At 40.3% G+C, this 19,162-nt stretch overlaps 1 protein-coding gene across 10 annotated transcripts in view; it reads left to right on the top strand.

The window, feature by feature from the left end:
• LOC310685893 (CD209 antigen-like protein 2) overlaps nt 1-19,162 on the top strand; it is a gene marked incomplete at its 3' end in the record, with an annotated part of 285,718 nt that overhangs the window by 32,734 nt on the left and 233,822 nt on the right. For 2 of the 10 annotated variants that reach the window (XM_083458985.1, XM_083458975.1), the window contains exons 1-6: nt 10,951-11,056; nt 13,226-13,345; nt 13,989-14,099; nt 15,118-15,216; nt 16,104-16,202; nt 17,096-17,182. The exons of 1 other annotated variant lie outside the window; for it this stretch is intronic. In XM_083458985.1, the coding sequence (XP_083315111.1) occupies nt 13,240-13,345; nt 13,989-14,099; nt 15,118-15,216; nt 16,104-16,202; nt 17,096-17,182 (502 nt within the window). In that variant the 5' untranslated portion in view covers nt 10,951-11,056; nt 13,226-13,239. Of the gene's footprint in view, nt 1-10,950; nt 11,057-11,117; nt 11,369-13,225; nt 13,346-13,988; nt 14,100-15,117; nt 15,217-16,103; nt 16,203-17,095; nt 17,183-19,162 lie in introns of those variants that run through there. 7 more of the 10 variants (XM_083458984.1, XM_083458983.1, XM_083458982.1 and 4 more) reach the window with 6 other exon arrangements.

The following is a 19,162-nucleotide window of genomic DNA, read 5'->3' as shown; positions in this document are numbered from 1 at the left end:
ATATAAAAGAACTGAGAAAAGTGATATTTAAAAAAGAGAAGAATTCCTGAGGAAAAAGGAGGTGCAAAAAATCCCGACTGATAAAAAAGACAGACTGAACGACCCAATTGAAGTAGAGGAAATTAAAGAATTTAATGATCACCGAAGAATTGATGCTTTTGAATTATGGTGCTGGAGGAGACTCTTGAGAGTCCCATGGACTGCAAGAAGATCCAACCTCTCCATTCTTAAGGAAATCAGCCCTGAGTGCTCACTGGAAGGACAGATCCTGAAGCTGAGGCTCCAGTACTTTGGCCACCTCATGAGAAGAGAAGACTGCCTGGAAAAGACTCTGATGTTGGGAAAGATGGAGGGCACAAGAAGGGGGCGACAGAGGACGAGATGGTTGGACAGTGTTCTCGAAGATACCAGCATGAGTGTGACCAAACTGCGGGAGGCAGTGGAAGACAGGAGTGCCTGGCGTGCTCTGGTCCATGGGATCACGAAGAGTCGGACACGACTAAACGACTAAACAAACAAAATTAAAGAAGCCAAAAAACAATTGAAAAGTGGGAAGACCGGATGGATTCACTGCAAGATGCTATAAAGAAATGAAACACATCCTACTTGTGCCAATTAAAGAATTTATGAACAATATATTAAAGAAAGGAGAATTACCTGAAACATGGAAAGAAGCATATATTACATTTATTCCGAAGCAAGACTCTGATTTAATGCAAGTAAAGAATTATCGGCCAATTTCGCTGTTGAATAATGATTATAAATTATTTGCAAGCATATTAGCGAGCAGGATGAAAAAAATACTGAAAGAAATTATACATAAAGATCAGGCAGGTTTTCTTCCTGGCAGACAGATGAAAGATAACATAAGGAATATAGTGAATATAATTGAATACCTGACAGCCAGGAATGAAAAACAAGCAATGTTAATTTTTGTGGATGTGGAAAAGGCCTTTGATAATATATCTTGGGAATTTATGCTAAAAAATTTGGAACTTATGGATATAGGTCAATTCTTCTTAGATGGTTTAAAAGCTATATATACTGATCAGAAAGCAAAATTGATTGTAAATAATATAACAACAGAAAATATTGTAATTGCTAAAGGCACAAGACAAGGATGTCCCCTTTCTCCATTATTATTCATATCGGTACTGGAAGTACTTCTAAGGTTGATAAGGAAAAATGAGCGGATAAAGGGTGTTACAGTCGGTCGGAATGAATATAAGGTAAAAGCCTTTGCCGATGACTTGGTATTAAGAATTGAAGAACCACCAACAAGTATCAATGAAGTAATTGAGGAGATAGAGCAGTTCGGTCAAGTGGCGGGTTTTAAACTGAATAAAAGGAAAATTAAGATAATGGTTAAAAACATGGAACAGGAATTGGTTGAAACATTGCAACAACAGATAGGTATAGAAGTGGTTAAAAAAGTTAAATACTTAGGAATTTGGTTAACTCCTAAAAATATTGATCTGTTTCAAAATAATTATACACCAATGTGGAATAATGTTAAAAGGGATCTAGAGGTATGGGGAAGGTTGAAACTATGATTTTGGGGAAGGATATCAGCAATAAAGATGAACGTGCTACCAAAGATGCTATTTCTGTTTCAGACAATTCCATAATCAAAGGGGCAGCAATATTTAAAGAGTGGCAGAAGATAATTTCAAGATATATCTGGCAGGGTAAGAAGACGAGAATACAATATAAGTTATTAACAGATGCAAAGGAAAGAGGAGGCTTCGCCCTGCCGGACTTGAAATTATATTATGAAGCATTGTGCCTCTGTTGGTTGAAGGAGTGGATGAAATTGGAAAATACAGAATTGTTGGATTTAGCAGGCCATGATAATAGATTTGGTTGGAATGCATATTTATGGTATGGTAAAAAAAGGTCAATAAAGGATTTGGAAACCACATATTTAGAAGATCTCTTATTGAAATTTGGGATAGGTATAAAAACCTACTGGAACAAAAAATACCACATTGGTTGTCTCCATTAGAAATGATGTGTGTAAAAAAGGTCAATATGAGCGGGAAGTGGATAACATGGAAAATTGGTAATTAGAGAAGGAGGAAAATGGAAATTGAAACCATATGAGGAAGTGAAAGAGTATGTTAATGATTGGTTACATTATCATCAGATTAATGACGTATTTAAACAAGATATTAAAGAAAAAGGCTTTTGTGAAAAAGAATTGAGGTTTCAACAAGAAATATTGAATAATGATTTTAAAATTCTGTCCAAAATGTACAAATTACTGCTTGAATGGCACTTGAAAGATAAGGAGGAAAAATCAGTTATGATTCATTGGGCAAAAGACATTGGATATATTATACAGTTAAATGAATGGGTCAAATTATGGAAAGAGGGTCTGAGATTTACTGCATGCAATGCACTAAAAGAAAATGTCATGAAGATGGGACTTCCGGAGGTGGCGCCATCGGTAATGGCGGATTCCCTCTGACTCAGAGGGGACTGGCTCTGCGGGAATCAGGTCTGCACCGCTACGGCGAAGCGGGGACCCTTCAAAAATCACAGGCGGGTGAAGCCTGTGACTGTGGGACTCGGCGGGCACCTTTTGCGCCCCCCCAACTTGCAAAGGAGCCCGACTACGGGTTCCGGAGTGAAGCGGGGCAGCGGTGCGGTGCTGTGAGTCAACTGCTTCTTCCGTGGAGCGAAGCCGCACAGACGTTACTGGAGAGCGCTACCTTTTTCCTGTGACAATTTGGCTACAAAACAACGATCCGTGAGTAGGTTAATTTGGGAAAACAAAAGGAGAGAAAAAAAGAAGTAATTGGATACCGAAACGGAGAGGCATAAACAGGAAGTCTGCCTTCCGTTCTTTGTAAATAGAGGAAAGCAATGAACTTGTAAGCTAAAACCTTGAAAGATGCTTGAAAAAGACTATAATTCTATCATCTAAAACAAGCGATTTCCCCCCTTGATTGCAGGAGAGAAGGGGGGAAAGGTTTGAACTGTATTTTCCTGTAAAAAGAGAGAAAAGGAAGCTAAGAGTCCACCGCTTAAACCTTGCAACGGACTGCCAATGAAAAATAGAATACTGTACTGTGAAATGCGCTGTTGGTGAAAATATCTTTTGACAGCTAACTCCGCAAGTCTGATACAAGTGAGATACAATATTTCTGGCTGGTTTCCCCTGGTTTCAAAGTAACTGGAAAATAACTGAATTTAAAACTGTTGTCTATTTTGTGAGCTGGGGGATTAAAATAAAAATGACATTTATTTTAAAGTAACAACTATTGCCTGTTACTGTGTCCCCCTAGAGAAAGTTTGAGATTGTTACAATAACAACTGGGCCAGGGGAATTTTCCACTTCATAACAAACTCTGATCGTGGGATTGACCTTGAGTATTATCTAGACTGTTATGGCAAATGGAAAAGAGAAAATAGATTTGCTTCAGGAAAAAGCAACAAGGTCTGGTAAAGTGTTACGCACAGACGTTGGGCTGCAGCAAAGAGCATCAACATCTGGCCCTCCTGGTTTACCAACAGGAGCTGCATTGGCACAATCTAAACCCAAAGGAATGGCTTCTGAGGATGTTTTAGCTCAGGCACTTGGTAAAATTAATGAATCTTTGGAAAAATTAAGCAAACAAGTAGCTGAAACATCAAATAAAATTGATCAAAATACCACAAGCATTAACAATTTGGGACAGAAGGTAAATACGAACACAGAAACTATTGAGAAATTACTGCAGGAATCTACTTCAACTCGAAAGACAACTGAAGAAGCAAAGGAAATAGCAGTTGCTGTAGAAGAGAAGTTACCACCGATACACAAGCAATTGGAAGACCATAGGTCAATACTGTCTATGATTGAATTGAAGGAGAAGCAAACGAATTTAAGAATCAGGGCTGTACCTGAACTTGAGAAAGACAACTTGATTGACTTTCTTACGCAGGAATTTGCAGACTTTTGGAACCCAGATTTGGAAAAGGATAACTTCAAGATAGTGAGTGCTTTTAGGCTTGGAAGAGGAGGGAAGAAGAACAGGGTGAGAGACTGTTTGATTACCCTCCGAACAAAAGAGGAGAGAGACAAAATCTTGAGTCTGCACTTCCAGAAGACATCAGCCGAAAGTGGAGATATTTAAGGACATTCCGAAATATCTTCTAGACCTTAGGTCCAATTACAGAGATTTGGCTGCCCTGCTGAGAAATAACAAAATCATCTTTAGGTGGGAAGTCCACCAAGGCCTTTCTTTTAGCTTTAAAGGAAGAAAGATAAAAATAAGATCAGAGGACGACAAAGCAAGATTTTTGAGAGACCACGGTGAAGACCTGCAGAAAGAAGCTGGAGAAGAGCCAGGAATACTAGAAAGAGGAACTTTAGACATACCAAAACTACCTTTTGAATTAAGAGACCGCCTGGAGAAGGTGATACCACCTACAGAACAGGAACAAGCACTTGGTGCAGTTGGAGGAAAGTAAAGTAACTACATCATGGCTCTGCAACTATTAAGTTGGAATTGTAACGGTTTGAACTCCCCTCAGAAAAGGAAATCTGTGTTTCACTTACTAAAAAAGGAACAATTGGAGTTGATTTGTTTACAGGAAAATACATGTAATAAGGTTACACAGGAAAGTATTGATTAATAAAAGACTGGGCCAAGAATTTATTTCTTCGGATAAAGTTAAAAAAAGATGCGTAGTGATTTATGCAAAGGAGAGACTATTACCGAAATTTATCTTCAAAGATGACCAAGGAAGATTTGTGGCAACTGAAATTCAAATACAAGGAGAGAAATCTTTAATAGTAGGAGTCTACGCACCAAATGAGGGGAAATCTGAATTTTTAAAAAAACTGCATGAGACCTTGATGGACTATTTGGACTATAATGTGATTTTGATGGGAGATATGAATGGAGTGGTATCTACACACATGGACAAGGCACAAAGACAGGTAGTCACTAAGGATGGTAGACTACCGAAAACTTTTTTTGAGATGGCAGACAACTTGGACTTGGTCGATATTTGGAGAACAAAGAACCCCTTGGCTAGAGAGGGAACCTTAGTCTCTGAAGCTAAACTGACATGGACAATAATTGACCAAATATGGGTAACTAGAGGAATGGCACCAAAGACAAGAAAAGTGGAAATCTGCCCAAAAACATGCTCCGACCATAATGCTGTTAAGATGGAAATGAAACTAACACCAACCGGTTCCTTCAGATGGAGGATGACTGACACCTTATTTAGAGATGAAGAAGTGATTAAGAAGGCCCAAAAAACCTTGAGAGACTATTTTGAGATAAATATGAAGACCAATGTTGAAAAAAGAGTAATCTGGGACGCAAGCAAAGCTGTTATGAGAGGGTTCTTGATACAACAGAATGTATTAAAGAAGAGAATTCAAAATGAAAAGAAGGATAAAATATTGGAGAAAATAAAGGAAAATGAAAAGAAATTGAGAGCAAAACCAAAGTCGCAAGAAATATTGAGAGAAATAAAACTATATCAAGTACAATACATGAAAATGATGAATCAGGAGATAGAATGGAAAATTAAACAAATGAGACAAAAGACATTTGAGTCGGCTAATAAATGTGGAAAATTATTAGCTTGGCAAATGAAAAAAAAGACAAAAATTAAATACTGTTACTAACTTAGAAGTGGAAGGAAGGAATATACAAAACCCAGTTGAGATCAGAAACTGTTTCCAGAGGTACTTTAAACAATTATACACACAAGGGCCACAGAAAGAGATTGATGTAGACCGATTTTTGAAAACTAATGGATTACAAAAAATTTCGCAAGAAAATAAATTAATGTTGAACTATAAAATAACTGAACAGGAGGTAGAAGGTGCCATTCAGAATATGCAACTAGGTAAATCTCCAGGACCGGATGGATTGACTTCTAGATACTACAGATCTTTAAAAGAATGGCTAGTACAACCTTTAAAAGAAGTTTGTAACGAAATAATGGGAGGAAAAAGGGCACCAGAGTCATGGAAAGAAGCGTATATTACACTTGTACCGAAAACAGAGACTGAAAAGACTCAGCTTAAGAACTACCGCTCCATATCATTGCTCAATGTGGATTACAAAATCTTTGAAGACATTATGGCTAAAAGACTAAAGAAAGTGCTAGTGGAAGAGATACATAAAGACCAAGCAGGCTTTCTCCCGGGTTGACATCTGTCTGATAATGTGAGAAACATAATCAATATTTTAGAAAAATTACAAGTAAACATAAATACTAAGGCAGTTTTGATATTTGTGGACGCGGAGAAAGCTTTTGACAATATTTCTTGGAGTTTTATGAAGAAGAACTTACAGGGGATGGGGGTAGGCCAAGGTTTTGAAAACGGTATAGGGGACTTCCGGGATAGCGCGAACGGGTAATGGCGGACTCTCTCCGAGCTCCGGAGGGAGTCGGCTTCGTTGAGGACGGGTCTTGCCGTGCCGGCGACACGGGGACCCTTAAAAACCGCAGGCGCGGAAGCCTGCGGACTTGGTGACTCGGTGGGCACCTTAAGCGCCCTCCCCGACCCGCGAAGAGCCTTTTTAAAGGCTGCGGAGTGGACTGGGGAGCGGCGTGGTGCTGAGAGTCCATCGCTACCTCGGCGGAGCGAAGCCGCGAGCCAGGACCGAAGAGCGCTATCTTTCTTCCTGAAATTGGACTGGAAATGTAACCCGTGAGTAGAAGGAAATTTCGGCACTAAAAGATTTTATCTTTGAATTTAAGTACGATCGGGGGGACGTGCTAAAAAGGAAGTCCACACTCCCCCCCCCCACTAAAGGACTTAAAGCAAAGAGAGACCACTAGGTCTGAAAAGACGCTGGTGTTTAAATAGATAACTTTCATAAATTGGATTAAGAAGTATTTGTGCTGGAGAGGAAGAGAGAGGAATTTCAGAGGTCTTTCTTTTTTGGTTGACCCCCCCCCCTAGACCCGGGAAGTGCCCTGTGTGTGAGCCCGAGAAAAAGAACAAGGAGTTTGACAGCTGTCAAAAGAGCTGTCAAACGGGAGACTAAAGATTGGAACTGTGTTAATAATATCTTTTTGGATTAAAAGTGTTACACTAAAAGTGAACTGATTGGAAACAAGGTGACTGTGAACAACAAAGTAACGGATTGTTGGAAAAGAACTGATGGAAACCCCCCTGGAGGGAACTAAAGACATTGCAATGGCTGCAGAAGGAAAAGTATGGGCGGAGATAGAAAGAATGTTTTGTCTTGTGGGAATTCTACAAGAGCACAGTACTCTTATGAGTGAACAATTGATGACCTTCAATCTTGAACTAAACAACTCTGTTGATGACACAAAGTGGATGGAAAAAAACTCTGCAGCTGCAGAAGAAAAGATAATTTTGGAGCTGGGGGAAAAAGAAGAAGAGAGAGGAGAGGAAACGCAAGTGGAAAAAACCAACCAAGAGCCTGCAACCTTTGGAAACAAGGGAAATAAAGAAGATGACCAGTGGATTACAAATCTGCAGAAGGAGAGAAAGATAAAGGAAGAAGCCCCTGGAATAACTCGAATATTGGATTATAAAAAAACAGACATTTATGATTGGGACTTCTTCTTTAGGTTGGAGTATGGGAGACTGATTGATCCTGGCCAGAAACTGCTCTTGGTTGATTCGGAAAGAGGGAAATACGAGGGCTGGATGGCAGAACCCCCTCGAGAAGAGAAGGCCAACAAAATGGACTGCCAACAAAACTGGTGGAGAGAGACCAACTGGGGCTTAAGGGCCTCGGATGTGAGAAATCCGGGCTAAAATGGTTTCTTTTCTTTAAGGACATTGGTTTGGGAAGGGACGGAAACCGGGGAAGGGGGGAGGGGAGAGTAGAGTAGTGAAAATCTGAGATTTAGAATGGGAATATAGGATTCTAGGTTTAACATTTTAAGGAGGGAATTTGTGGGAGAGAATTTAGGCAGACTCTAGAGAAAGTATTTAATGTATAAAGTTGGATAAGTAAAATTGGGCCAAGAAAAAGCAATAAACTTTAAGAAAAGACAAGAATAACATTTAAGAGACGGGAGAAAATAATTTGCTGAGACAATTAAGGAAATTGGAAGGTGGAAAGGGGGGTGAGGGGAAGTCAAGGCAAGAAGGGAATGAAAGTAAGTTTATGAAATTATACGTGTTTTGTTGTGTCTTTTTATGTTTGTATGTCTACTAAAATGTGAAAACCCAATAAAAATTTTATAAAAAAAAAAAAAAGGTTTTGAAAACGGTATAAGTGCAATTTATTCAGAACAAAAGGCTAAATTAATTGTAAATAACGTGGTGACGGAAGAATTTAAGATTTTGTAAAGACAAAATCCTTTTCTTTGGTTTTATTTTCAGGGAAATCTGCAACTCGTGGAGACGGAAATATGAGGCATCATACTGCTGGAGTGCGAACCAAAATCAGAAGTTCTACCACTGAGCCCAGACATCATCAGATGGGACTCTGCAGAACCATTGGGAGCTTACTTTTCATCTCTGCAGGAACCCTCGATGTCCTGGTTGACCTTCTTTGGGGTGCTTGTTGCCTCCGAGCTGCCCCCAAACTCCCCCCCCAAAAGCAGCTGATTTGCTTTGAGCCATATTTCCCTTTCCATCGTTGCAGACTGGAAGTCTTCAGGTTTATATTTTATACATTGTGTAATGTTAGAAACAAATGGGCATTTCAGAGAGTGGTGGTATAAAATCTTATCAAGCGATATGGGAAGCCACAGAAAAATGAGAATAGTAAACATATGGTGTTCCTAAGATGTATTATATGAAAACCTAATAAAATAAAATAAAAAAATAGAGAAAGATATTCATATAATAGAATTGTTTTTAATGTATACATGAAATAAACCATGCAAAAAGGCAAAGGCACTTCTATAGTGGGTGTTACTTCTTTCTCCAAATCCTGCCTTAGCCCTCCTATCTTTGAACATAGACTTGGGCTCCACCCTGTAATAGGGTTGCCATACATCCTGGTTTTCTCGGACATGTCTTCTTTTTTGGGGCCTACATCCCCATCCTTGAGGATTTTTAGAATTTGCCAAAATTTCCGTGGGGTTTTCTTTTTTTCCTTTGGTACCAAGACAAGCCCCAAAGGAGCATATTTGCGCTTGGGAACTGCCATTCTAGGAGTGTGACATAGAACACCTGTGTCCCAGGAAGCAGTGTGTCTGGGAGCTTTCCTTCCCAGCCAGAGAATGTGCATGTGCAAGGCAAGTCCATTGCACCCCCGTCCCACAACCCTGCCAGAGCTGTCTCTCTCTACTGGATCCCTTAGAGCAGACCTGGGAACCTAGCACGGGCAGAAGCACAACCAGCTGCAATCTTTTATTTCATGTTGCCACCCTCCTACATTTCCCAGCAATTGCAAGGGAGGCAGTTAAGGGAGCTCTTTATCTGTACCAGATGCTTTTACCAGTGCCCAATAGGGGAGGCAAAATAGCCAAGGCTGTTTCAGGGGATGTCAAGTACACTGGCTGGCAAGGGAGTTTCCCTCTCCCTCCGGTAGCTTCCAATAAGAAATAATAAGCCTTTGGCAGGTTTATAGTCCGTTTTATTTACAACAACATACTGAGCACAGCATCAAGCTGCCCTTCCCACAGATGGCAGTTACTCACTCTGAGTCCCCTTCTCTTCCATAGCAAGAAGTGTGCCACCAGCCACCTGTCCTTCCTCAGTGCTTCTGTTGTTCCTTGACCCTTTCAGTCATCCAGGTTCTAGGGGAGGGAAGGACTTCCCTGCCACACTCAAATGAAGAATCTCCTAAAGGCTCCCTCCCTCCTGGTTGCCTAGCTACTATCTCAAAAATGTCCAGCTCTTCCCCCAATTGAGCAGCCTCTGAATCTACTGGTGTCTCTGCTTCTGGTGTTAAAAACTTCCCGATACAGGGCTGCCTTCAGATGTCTTCTAAAAGTTGTGTAGTTCTTAATCTCCTTGACATCTGATGGAAGGGTGTTCCACAGGGAAGGTGCTACTGCCACCTTCCCTCTGCCTGGTTCGCTGCAACCTCACTTCTCATAGTGAGGGAGCCAGAAGAAGGCCCTTGGAGCTGGACTTCAGTGTCCAGGCTGGACTATGGGGGTGGAGATGCTCCTTCAGGTATCCAGAGCTGAGGCCATTTAGAGGATTAAAGGTCAGCACCAACATTTTGAATTGTGCTCAGAAATGTACTGGGAGCCACTGGAGATAGGACCAGTGTTATATGATTTTTGTATCTTTATACAGAAGGGCAGGATATGAATGACAGAAATCATTTTTGAACAATATTTTTATTGGTAGTGACATATAAACATACAAAAACATAATGAGCAATAACAGGAATAAGGGTACATAGTTATGAGGGGTTTCTAGCATATGAAGCTTATCAGAGTCCAGCTCAGAGTTTGTGCAGATCTGTCTTTCTATCCAAGTACAATTCTCGATGAGCTGCCATTGGCTGAAGCTCAGTTGCATGCAGGGCTTTTTTGCATCTGGAACTCGCTTGAACTCAGTTCTGACACCACTCAGGTGGACACCATTGTGAGAGAGCAAGGGAGGTGTTCATGGTAGGTTCCAGTACCTTTTCAGTGTGGAAAAATAGCACTGGTGGCATGTATGTTTTGATGATGATACATTCAATAAATGTAGACCAAACATGTTGAAATTCAATTGCTTCTGTTCCTTGTCTTTGTGCTTTAACTTTGCAAATGAAGATTTACACTAATGCACTTTGCCATATTTCCTGGTACAAGTGTTGAGATAGAAAGCTTTCCAATATTACTAGCAGAGTTTATGAGGAGTAAGGATTCTTCAGGGGGATATGCTTTGAAGGTAAAGTATGTACCCGGCCTAAATAAAAAATAAGACTAATATCTTTTGAAAAATTAATTAGTATAATAAATCTGAAACCAACATTTCCCTGGATTTATGCTTTATGTGGAATGCTGATTGGATATGATCAGCAGCCAATCGGAAATGGTATAGCCTAAATGGGAGGAGTTCTGGAATGCCTGACATCACAAGGGAGGTGGTTCTTAGCCAGTGGGAGGATGAAACACCCTTTGGAATAAATTAGTGAAAAGATTGTTTCATGACAACACCAAGGTATCCAAACAGAAAGTGGTCTGATGGGTGGAACACTTTCCTTACAAGCTATGATAATTGCAGGGTCTCATTACAAGGCTGAAAGGTCACTAAGAGGCTAAATGATAAGGAGCTTTTATAAGCAACAGGTGGTCTTTCTCTTTTAAATACTAGAACTCAGGGTCATCTAATGAAACTGAGTGGTGGAACATTTGAGGGCTGTCTACAGGTGCTGTGTTACCAGTTGTATTACTGTATTACTGGCAGTTTGGCCAATAGCAACCACCAGGCAAGCAAGAGGTTCTTTGGATTCCACTGGACAGAGACTCTTAGGTAGAGACAAACTTCAATTAATTGGTAAACATTAGCAAAGAAATTGATCAGCAACGTAGAATAGAGTCTAACAGAAAACCAACAGCAACTGGAATAAGCTGTAAAGCCAATAATGTAATCTATAGGCAGGCAGCCCTGTTTAGGGAAGTTTATAATGACTGATGTTTTAATGTATTTTTAATCTTTTGCTGGAAGCCGTCCAGAGTGGCTGGGGAAACCCAGCCAGATGGGAGGGGTATAAATATTTATTATTATTATTATTATTATTATTATTATTATTATTATTATGCAAAAGATCTTAGGCAACAATAGTCATAATACAGATAGACTAATAGGTTTAGTTCTTCATGTCTCCCCAACCGAAGATTCCTCAATCCATCCCCCATGCAGTCAGGTGTTTGATAGCTGGTCAAGCCATGAAGTTCCTTTCACTTCTTCTCCAACAGCCAGATTCCTTATATTAAAGCTCCAGCTACATTGCAAACCAGGAGCACCACATTCTGTTCTATTCCCTGGCAATACAGGTGTGCTGCTCTGATTCATGGGCCCAGTTTGTAAATCCAGATCTAGTTCATGATCCAGAAAATACAAATCTTTGAAAAACTAATTTACTAGCATATCAAGGGCTACTATCTCAGATAGCTTCAAAACAGAATGAGACAACTGCCCTCTTCTTTCTTTCTTTTTTTCTTGATAGACTCAATTGGATTTATATGCATCCAACTGAGACCGGATCTAGTACTCCATCTTTTCTGATGATCAGGAGGTAGTTATATAAATAAATGTATATACCTTCCTTAAAGGGTGAGGAACATGTGGCCCTCCAGATGTTACTGGTCTACAACTCCCGTCATCCCCAACCATTGACCATGATGCCTGTGATGGAGGGAGTTGGCACCCAGGAACATCTGAAGACCTCATAGATCCCACACAATCTATGAAATGGTGAACATTTGGCAATGTATTATGGGGAAGCCACTTTCAGCCTGAGGGCTGGTATCTTGATGAAAACAGCTCTAGTTGCTGCTGCAGAAGGGACAAACACAAAATTGAAAGGCATTTGGACCTTTAGGCATGGTAATTTGGCACAGCAAGTAATCTTGACATAAGCAGATAGCCTCTAAATAAACACCAATGAATGTTGCGAAGCAAGATATTTCTTTTTAGCACACACCAGTAACTGAGATTTCAGCTGCAATATTAGCAGAACCGAAAACACTCCATATGACCTTATCGGCTGATGTACAGATCAACCCATTTCATTCACAAAGAAGATTGCCCCAAATTTGATTTACCCCGTAAGATAAATATAGAGTGAACATATGGATCAAACCCATAACTGTTGTTTGCAAATGCTTACTGAACTTCTAGAAACTAGATGTCCAGGAGTTTAGAAAGATATAGAATGCAAAATGAGAATGTGCTATGTTATCTAAAAAAAATTTTAAATTCCTTGGAATCCATATGGAACATCTTTTTGGTTTAAAGCTGAGATTGATCCAGCAGAAGAAAAAGAAAGACGTTTCAAAAATGTCTTTATAGGAAAGGATTGTCTAATACTGATAGACACCAAAGTGTAATATTGGAAATGTCCCTTGAGACCCATTTTTTACTTTAAGTTGTTGTGCATTTCAACTTTGTACCAAGAAAATCCTTGACATTTGTAGGTGTGCATCTACTTTAAAATTTATGTTCCTGTAATAGGGAGATTAAGTGCAGGACAACAAAAGCAAATACTGTGAGCTTTGATGCTTGACAGGAGACTTATACTCTGAGTTTGGAAGGTTAAACACCCACCATCCAACCAATGTGTTCATAGTCTTATACTCCATGTTATAATAGCTTGTTGTTTCACAGACAAAACTGAGAGGATGGGGAAGCTAACGCCTGCAAAGAGTGCAGCATCCAGAAGATATGCAATGTCCAGAAGACAGCTAGCGCTCAGAAAGCGTAAAGCAGCAGCAAAAGAAACTGGTGGTCTGTATACAGTGCAGTTATATGGGACGAGGTTTCTCATGAAGTAGAGGAATGCGTGGGAAAGGGAAGTTGATGGAGAGACAGGCAGGGAGTGGAGCCAGTCATGTTGTGCTAGGGAGGAGTGCAGAGAGTAGCACACACAGCTCTTTGGGTGCCAGAGATCCACTAATCCACATAGAAACCCCAGGATTCAGCACACTTTTTGCTGCTGACTGTGGTGTTCCTTTACAGTGTGCAGCCAGGAATGGCTCCATCATTGGGCAGAATGAAGCAGTTGCCTCAGGTAGCAGGTGCTGGGGTGGGTAGAGATATGAAGACCACACAAGCTGCACTGCACCTCCTCAGTTAGTCTGCTGCCCCATCAGCAGCATCAAAATATCAGCCAATGGCCTGGCCAGCCCAGCTTCTGAAAGTAATATCAAAGGCTCCTGTCTTCTGATCCAGACATTTGTAAGAAAAGTTTCCTCAGGCAGCAAGGTATCCCCCCTTGCTTCCTCCACCTGCTTATCCTCCCAAGTGCCCACCCCCTGAACAATTGACTGTCTCTGGCTGATGGCTGCCACAGAATATGGAAACCCTTTTTCCTGGGCTGGGAATGGTATGTTGGCTACTGATGGCTAAAGTAGAATTGTCTTTCTTCAAGCATCTCTTTTTCAGGAGTTGGTTACCTTCTTCCAATCTCCAACGGGTGAAAGATTGATCATACTTGAGATTTTCATCCTTGCTGTCATGACACTGCTGATTTACATTCTATGTAAGTACATAATTAGCATACTTTGCAACTAATATCACGGGCTTTCCTTCAATGCCAACAGCATTTCCAAAAAGAGATGGCAGGATCCACCTTCCATTTATCCCTTTGATCCCTCTTTGATTTCAGGGAGGGAGTTGCAGCTGTCACCCATTGAGAGCAATTTATAAGTGAGTTCCAGCATTTGGAACAGAAACACAGGCTAACACAAGTCCCTGGGACACCCTGGGCAATTCCCTTTCCCAATTGCCATTCTCTGCTCCTTTCCCAACTAATCCTCATGTGCTGGGGGCGAGCCCCCATTCCTGATCCTCGCCACCCTGCCCTCTTCTAGGGCTCCAGCCCCTTTGAAGGAAAGTGCTTGGGGGAAACAGACTGCAGAGGATAAGGCCATGGCCAAAGTGGGTGGGTCCAGAGCCTACCTAAATATCGAGATATATGCAGGACCTTTTTCAGCCAAAATTCATCAGTTCCAGGCCCTCTCAGGTGGGCTCCATTGCCAATCTAAGGGAACAAGGGAGGCATTCATGCCGAGTTCCAGTGCCTCTTTTTTTTAAGAAAAATAGCACTGGCTAGATGAAGAAATGGCCTATTTTCATAGCTAATTCATATTTAAAGGGCACTCAAAGTAAGCAAAGCTCAGGGGGAGGGAGCCAAATGATCTAAGAATTTGCATACAGCAGGGCATGAGGCAGCCTGGCAAATGCAAGTCCACAGGACAAAGAGGACAGGTGTATCTGGACACCTAAAAATCTAAAGCTCTCAAAGGAAGGCCAAAGCATCTGATGACAGAAGCAACAGGCTAAATGGAAACAGGACTTCAGACCAGTAGGACAGCCGCTATCAAGGGCTGAGAAAAAATTAATAAAAGTCATAGTCATGGTTTTGTTGATTTGATTTCTTATCTGCCTTACAAGTCAGCAATTTAAATTCAATATTAAAAGCAGTTTGAAACCTAGTATCCCCTCCCCCAGGTAGTCAGACATTTTAATCATTTCTTTTCTACCTACTTTATCCTTAGATCAAAAGGAAGTGAAAATAAGAACTGAGTTTCAAATGGCAATGGATATGATTCGGACCTTTGTTGTTGGGCTTGATTCAATCCATGAAGACAAGGATGGTAAGCATTTTTTTATCACAGTTTCATTGCTCAGCAGGAAGAAAAGCAGATGGTTGTGATTCTCACATCCCCCCACTGGAAATGCTGTCAATCCCCATCAAACTGTAATTCACAGTGTTTGTGCTGCTGTAAGATTTTAGCCCTGGCACAAGGGAACTTTGCCCCCACTTCTCCCTGCATGCCATCACCAAAGCTGCTCTGCAGGGTGGGGAACAGATTGGAGGGAAAGGGGCGGAAGATTGCATTGCGCAAGGAGAAATTCCTGCACTGACATAATGTCCTTCTTAGAATTATGTGGAATGCAACCCAGTATTCATCAGGAAAAGAGTAGTGGATAGCAGTGGATAGATGAGCAAATGGCCTATTTTCATAGCTAATTCATTTTTAAAGGGCACTCAAAGTAAGCAAAGCTCAGGGGGAGGAAACCAAATGATCGAAGAATTTACATTACAGCAGGGCATTTGGCAGCCTGGCAAATGCAAGTCCACAGGACAAAGAGGACAGGGGTATCTGGACACCCAAAAATCTAAAGCTCTCAAAGGAAGGCCAAAGCATCTGATGACAGAAGCAACAGGCTAAATGAAAACAGGACTTGAAATGAAAACAGACTAAATGAAAACAGACCAGCAGGGCAGCCGCAAGCAAGGCATAGGAAACATCAATTTAAGGATGGGGAGAAGAAAATATTAATAGAAATCATATTTATGTTTTTGTTGATTTGATTTTTTATTCACCCTTCTCTCTAAGGTCCTGGGGCACATGAAAAGTCAGCAATTTAAATTCAATATTAAAAGCAGTTTGAAACCAAGTATCCCCTCCCCCAGGTCATCAGACCAGGGTGCTAGAAAACAATTTCTTCATTTCTTTTCTACCTACCTCCTCCTTAGATCAGAAGGAAGTGAAAAACAGAGAGGAGTTTCAAATGGCAATGACCATGATTCGAACCTTTGTTGTTGGGATTGATTCATTCTATGAGGACAAGGATGGTAAGCATTTCATATGCACGTCCTCATGTTTGCTAGAACATTTTTAATGTAAACATATTTCAATTCCTTTTATTCACTTTCATATTGTGTGAGAGATACATATAGGAAATGAAACTCACCACCCAACAGAGTTTATCACTATTTCATTCCTCAGCAGGAAGAAAAGCAGACAGTTGTTTGTTTTGTTTTGCTTTTTTAACATCTTTATTCAAAGTTCAAAAAGTACATAACGATATTAGCAGCAAACATGGTGAGACACAAGATTTACCTCTAGCACAAGGGAACTTTGCCCCCACTTCTCCCTGCATGCCATCACCAAAGCTGCTCTCCAGGGTGGGGGAAAACGTCAGGACAGATTGGAGGGAAAGGGGCTGAAGATTGTATTGCACAAGGAGAAATTCCTGCACTGACATTATGTCCTACTTAGCTCTATGTGAAATGCAACCCAGAATTCATCCAAAAAAGAGTTTGGGCGCCTCTATTTTCTTAGATCTCACAAAGCATAATAGAAAACTTTAAAGTATTTTTGTATTTTTGGTTTTACTGTGTGACTCAGTGCAATATTGTTTTGTGACCCTGTGATTCCCAGCAGAAAAGGAGGACATAGGAGAGGAACATTAGAGATACTTCATGAGCCAGTTTTAATATGAGAATAGGATAGTGGATTGCATGGGTCTTGGTCTGATCCAGCTGCAGGATTCTTCTGAGGCTTTTCATTGGTGATCTCAGCCACAGAGAATCAAGTCTGTCCTCATATTCATAAGAACCCGATCCTTGAGCTCTGCTTCTTGTTTCAGGCTAGAGTGTTTAAAAATGTTTGAAAATGGTTTCTTAATATTTGCAGATTGTTATTTCAGATACTCTTTTGACTTGAACTATTTCAAATCTTTTAGACTTTGGAATACTCGCTGTAGCGCTAAACAAATCAGAGGAAATGCGGTATCTTGCCAACAAAAATGATGAACTGCAAAAAGAAATTGGTAAGATGAAGAATTGTAGTGCTGTGGGAACCTGCCCTGATTCTGCCCCAGCTGAAAGCCCCTCCTCTGGCTGAATACTCTTAGAGCCAGAACAGAGTGCTGCAGTCCTTTGCATGGGGTCACCCTAGAGAAACATCCGAGATATTTATTAGTATTTTTTAATGATTTTTATTAATTTTCAACACAAATATACAATTTTATCCAAATTTTCACAAATTATCTCTTTTTGGACTTCCTTCAGCTTCTCTGCCAATCATCCATATTTACCTCTCAATTACGCATTTCTTCTGTTTAGTATTGCCATTAGTTTCCCCTCCCGCTTCTATTTCTTTTAACAATACATCTCAAATTTCACAGTGCTTCTTGGAACCCCGATAGTGTTGTTTGCACATCACATATATTTTTCAGATATTCTACAAATTTTCCCCAGTCTTCGAGACTTTTGGTCTCGACAATATCTAATTTTCCCAGTTAACTTAACTCTGCATAGTCTGTCAGTTTCGTTCTCCATTCTTCTATCATTGGTATTTCCTCTTGTTTCCATTTCTGGGCCAATAAAATTCTTGCTGCTGTAACTGCATATTGGAAAAGTTTACAGTCCTTTCTTCTTATTTCCTTTCCTGTAATCCCTAAATGAAAAGCTTCTGGTTTCTTTACAAATGTATATTTAAACATCTTTTTCAATTCATTATATATCATCTCCCAGAAACCTTTCACTTTCTTACAATCCCACCACACATGATAAAACGTTCCTTCTTTTTCTTTACATTTCCAACACTTATTACACGTCTTAAACATTTTTGCTAATTTTACCGGTGTGATATACCATCTATAAAACATTTTCATAACATTTTCCTTTAACGCTGTACATGCGGTAAATTTTAAATTTTCCTTCCATAATTTTTCCCAATCATCGAATTGTATATTATAACCAAAGTCCTTGGCCCATTGTATCATTACCGATTTAACTTCTTCATCTTTCATGTGCCATTCCAACAATACGCATTTTTGACAGAATTTTACAGTCATTGTTTATTATCTCTGTTTGAAACTTTGAGTCTTTTTCTACATAACCACTTTCTTGAAAATCTTTTTTTAAACATTTCATTAACCTGAAAGTAATGCAACCAATCATAAACATGTTCTCTAACTTGTTCATATGGTTTTAATTTCCATTTTCCTCCTTCTTTAATTATCAATTCACCATATGTAATCCATTTACCTCTCATATTAATTTTCTTTACAGTCATAACAGAGATAACCAGTGTGGAACTCTTGGTTCTAATAGGTTTTTATACCTATCCCATATTTCTATTAACGAACTCCTGAAGATGTGGTTCCCAAAGCCTTTATGTACGGTATTTTCTTCTTCTCACACCATAAGTACACATGCCATCCAAATCTGTTATCAAAACCTTCTAAATCTAGTAACTCAGCCCCTTTCTGATAGTCCAGACTAAGCTCCATGTGGTGTTTTAAAACATATTTCAGATTCCCTCCAAAATTGGAAGTCCCAACAGCTCCAAACCTCTGGCGGCCCATTTCCAGACTCGGAACGTCCAAACCTCCCTGCATGGGGGGGGGGGTCAATCCAACCCCCCATTTCCAGTTCAATCCAAACTTTATCTTTCCAAGTCTGGTTTTTTCCAAGTTCATTTATCAAATCCAAAAGCTCACTTTCCTGCTGGACCGAGAGTCCCTCCATCCCTTTTAGCGTCCCAGATTCAGCAGGGTCCTCTTCTTTCTGTTGTTCTGTCGTGACACACTCCTGCTTTAGTTCCTGAGTGGGCTCCATATAGTTTTCCACTACCTGATCAAAGGCACTGGCAGCTTTTGTCATAAAGTCCATCTTCTGACTTAACTGATCCAATAGGGCACTTATATTACAGAAAGCACCCAACAGTGCTTCTGAAGGCATTGTCCTGCAAGGTCACAAAACTCTTTCCCACAGTTGTAATCAGTAAAAAGCAGCAAGTTCCC

This window comes from Podarcis liolepis, assembly GCF_965112155.1.
Source record: "Podarcis liolepis genome assembly, chromosome: 9".
NCBI classification, from domain to species: Eukaryota; Metazoa; Chordata; class Lepidosauria; order Squamata; family Lacertidae; genus Podarcis; species Podarcis liolepis.
Note: the sequence above shows the minus strand (reverse complement) of the source record. Positions and strands in the feature narration are given on the sequence as shown.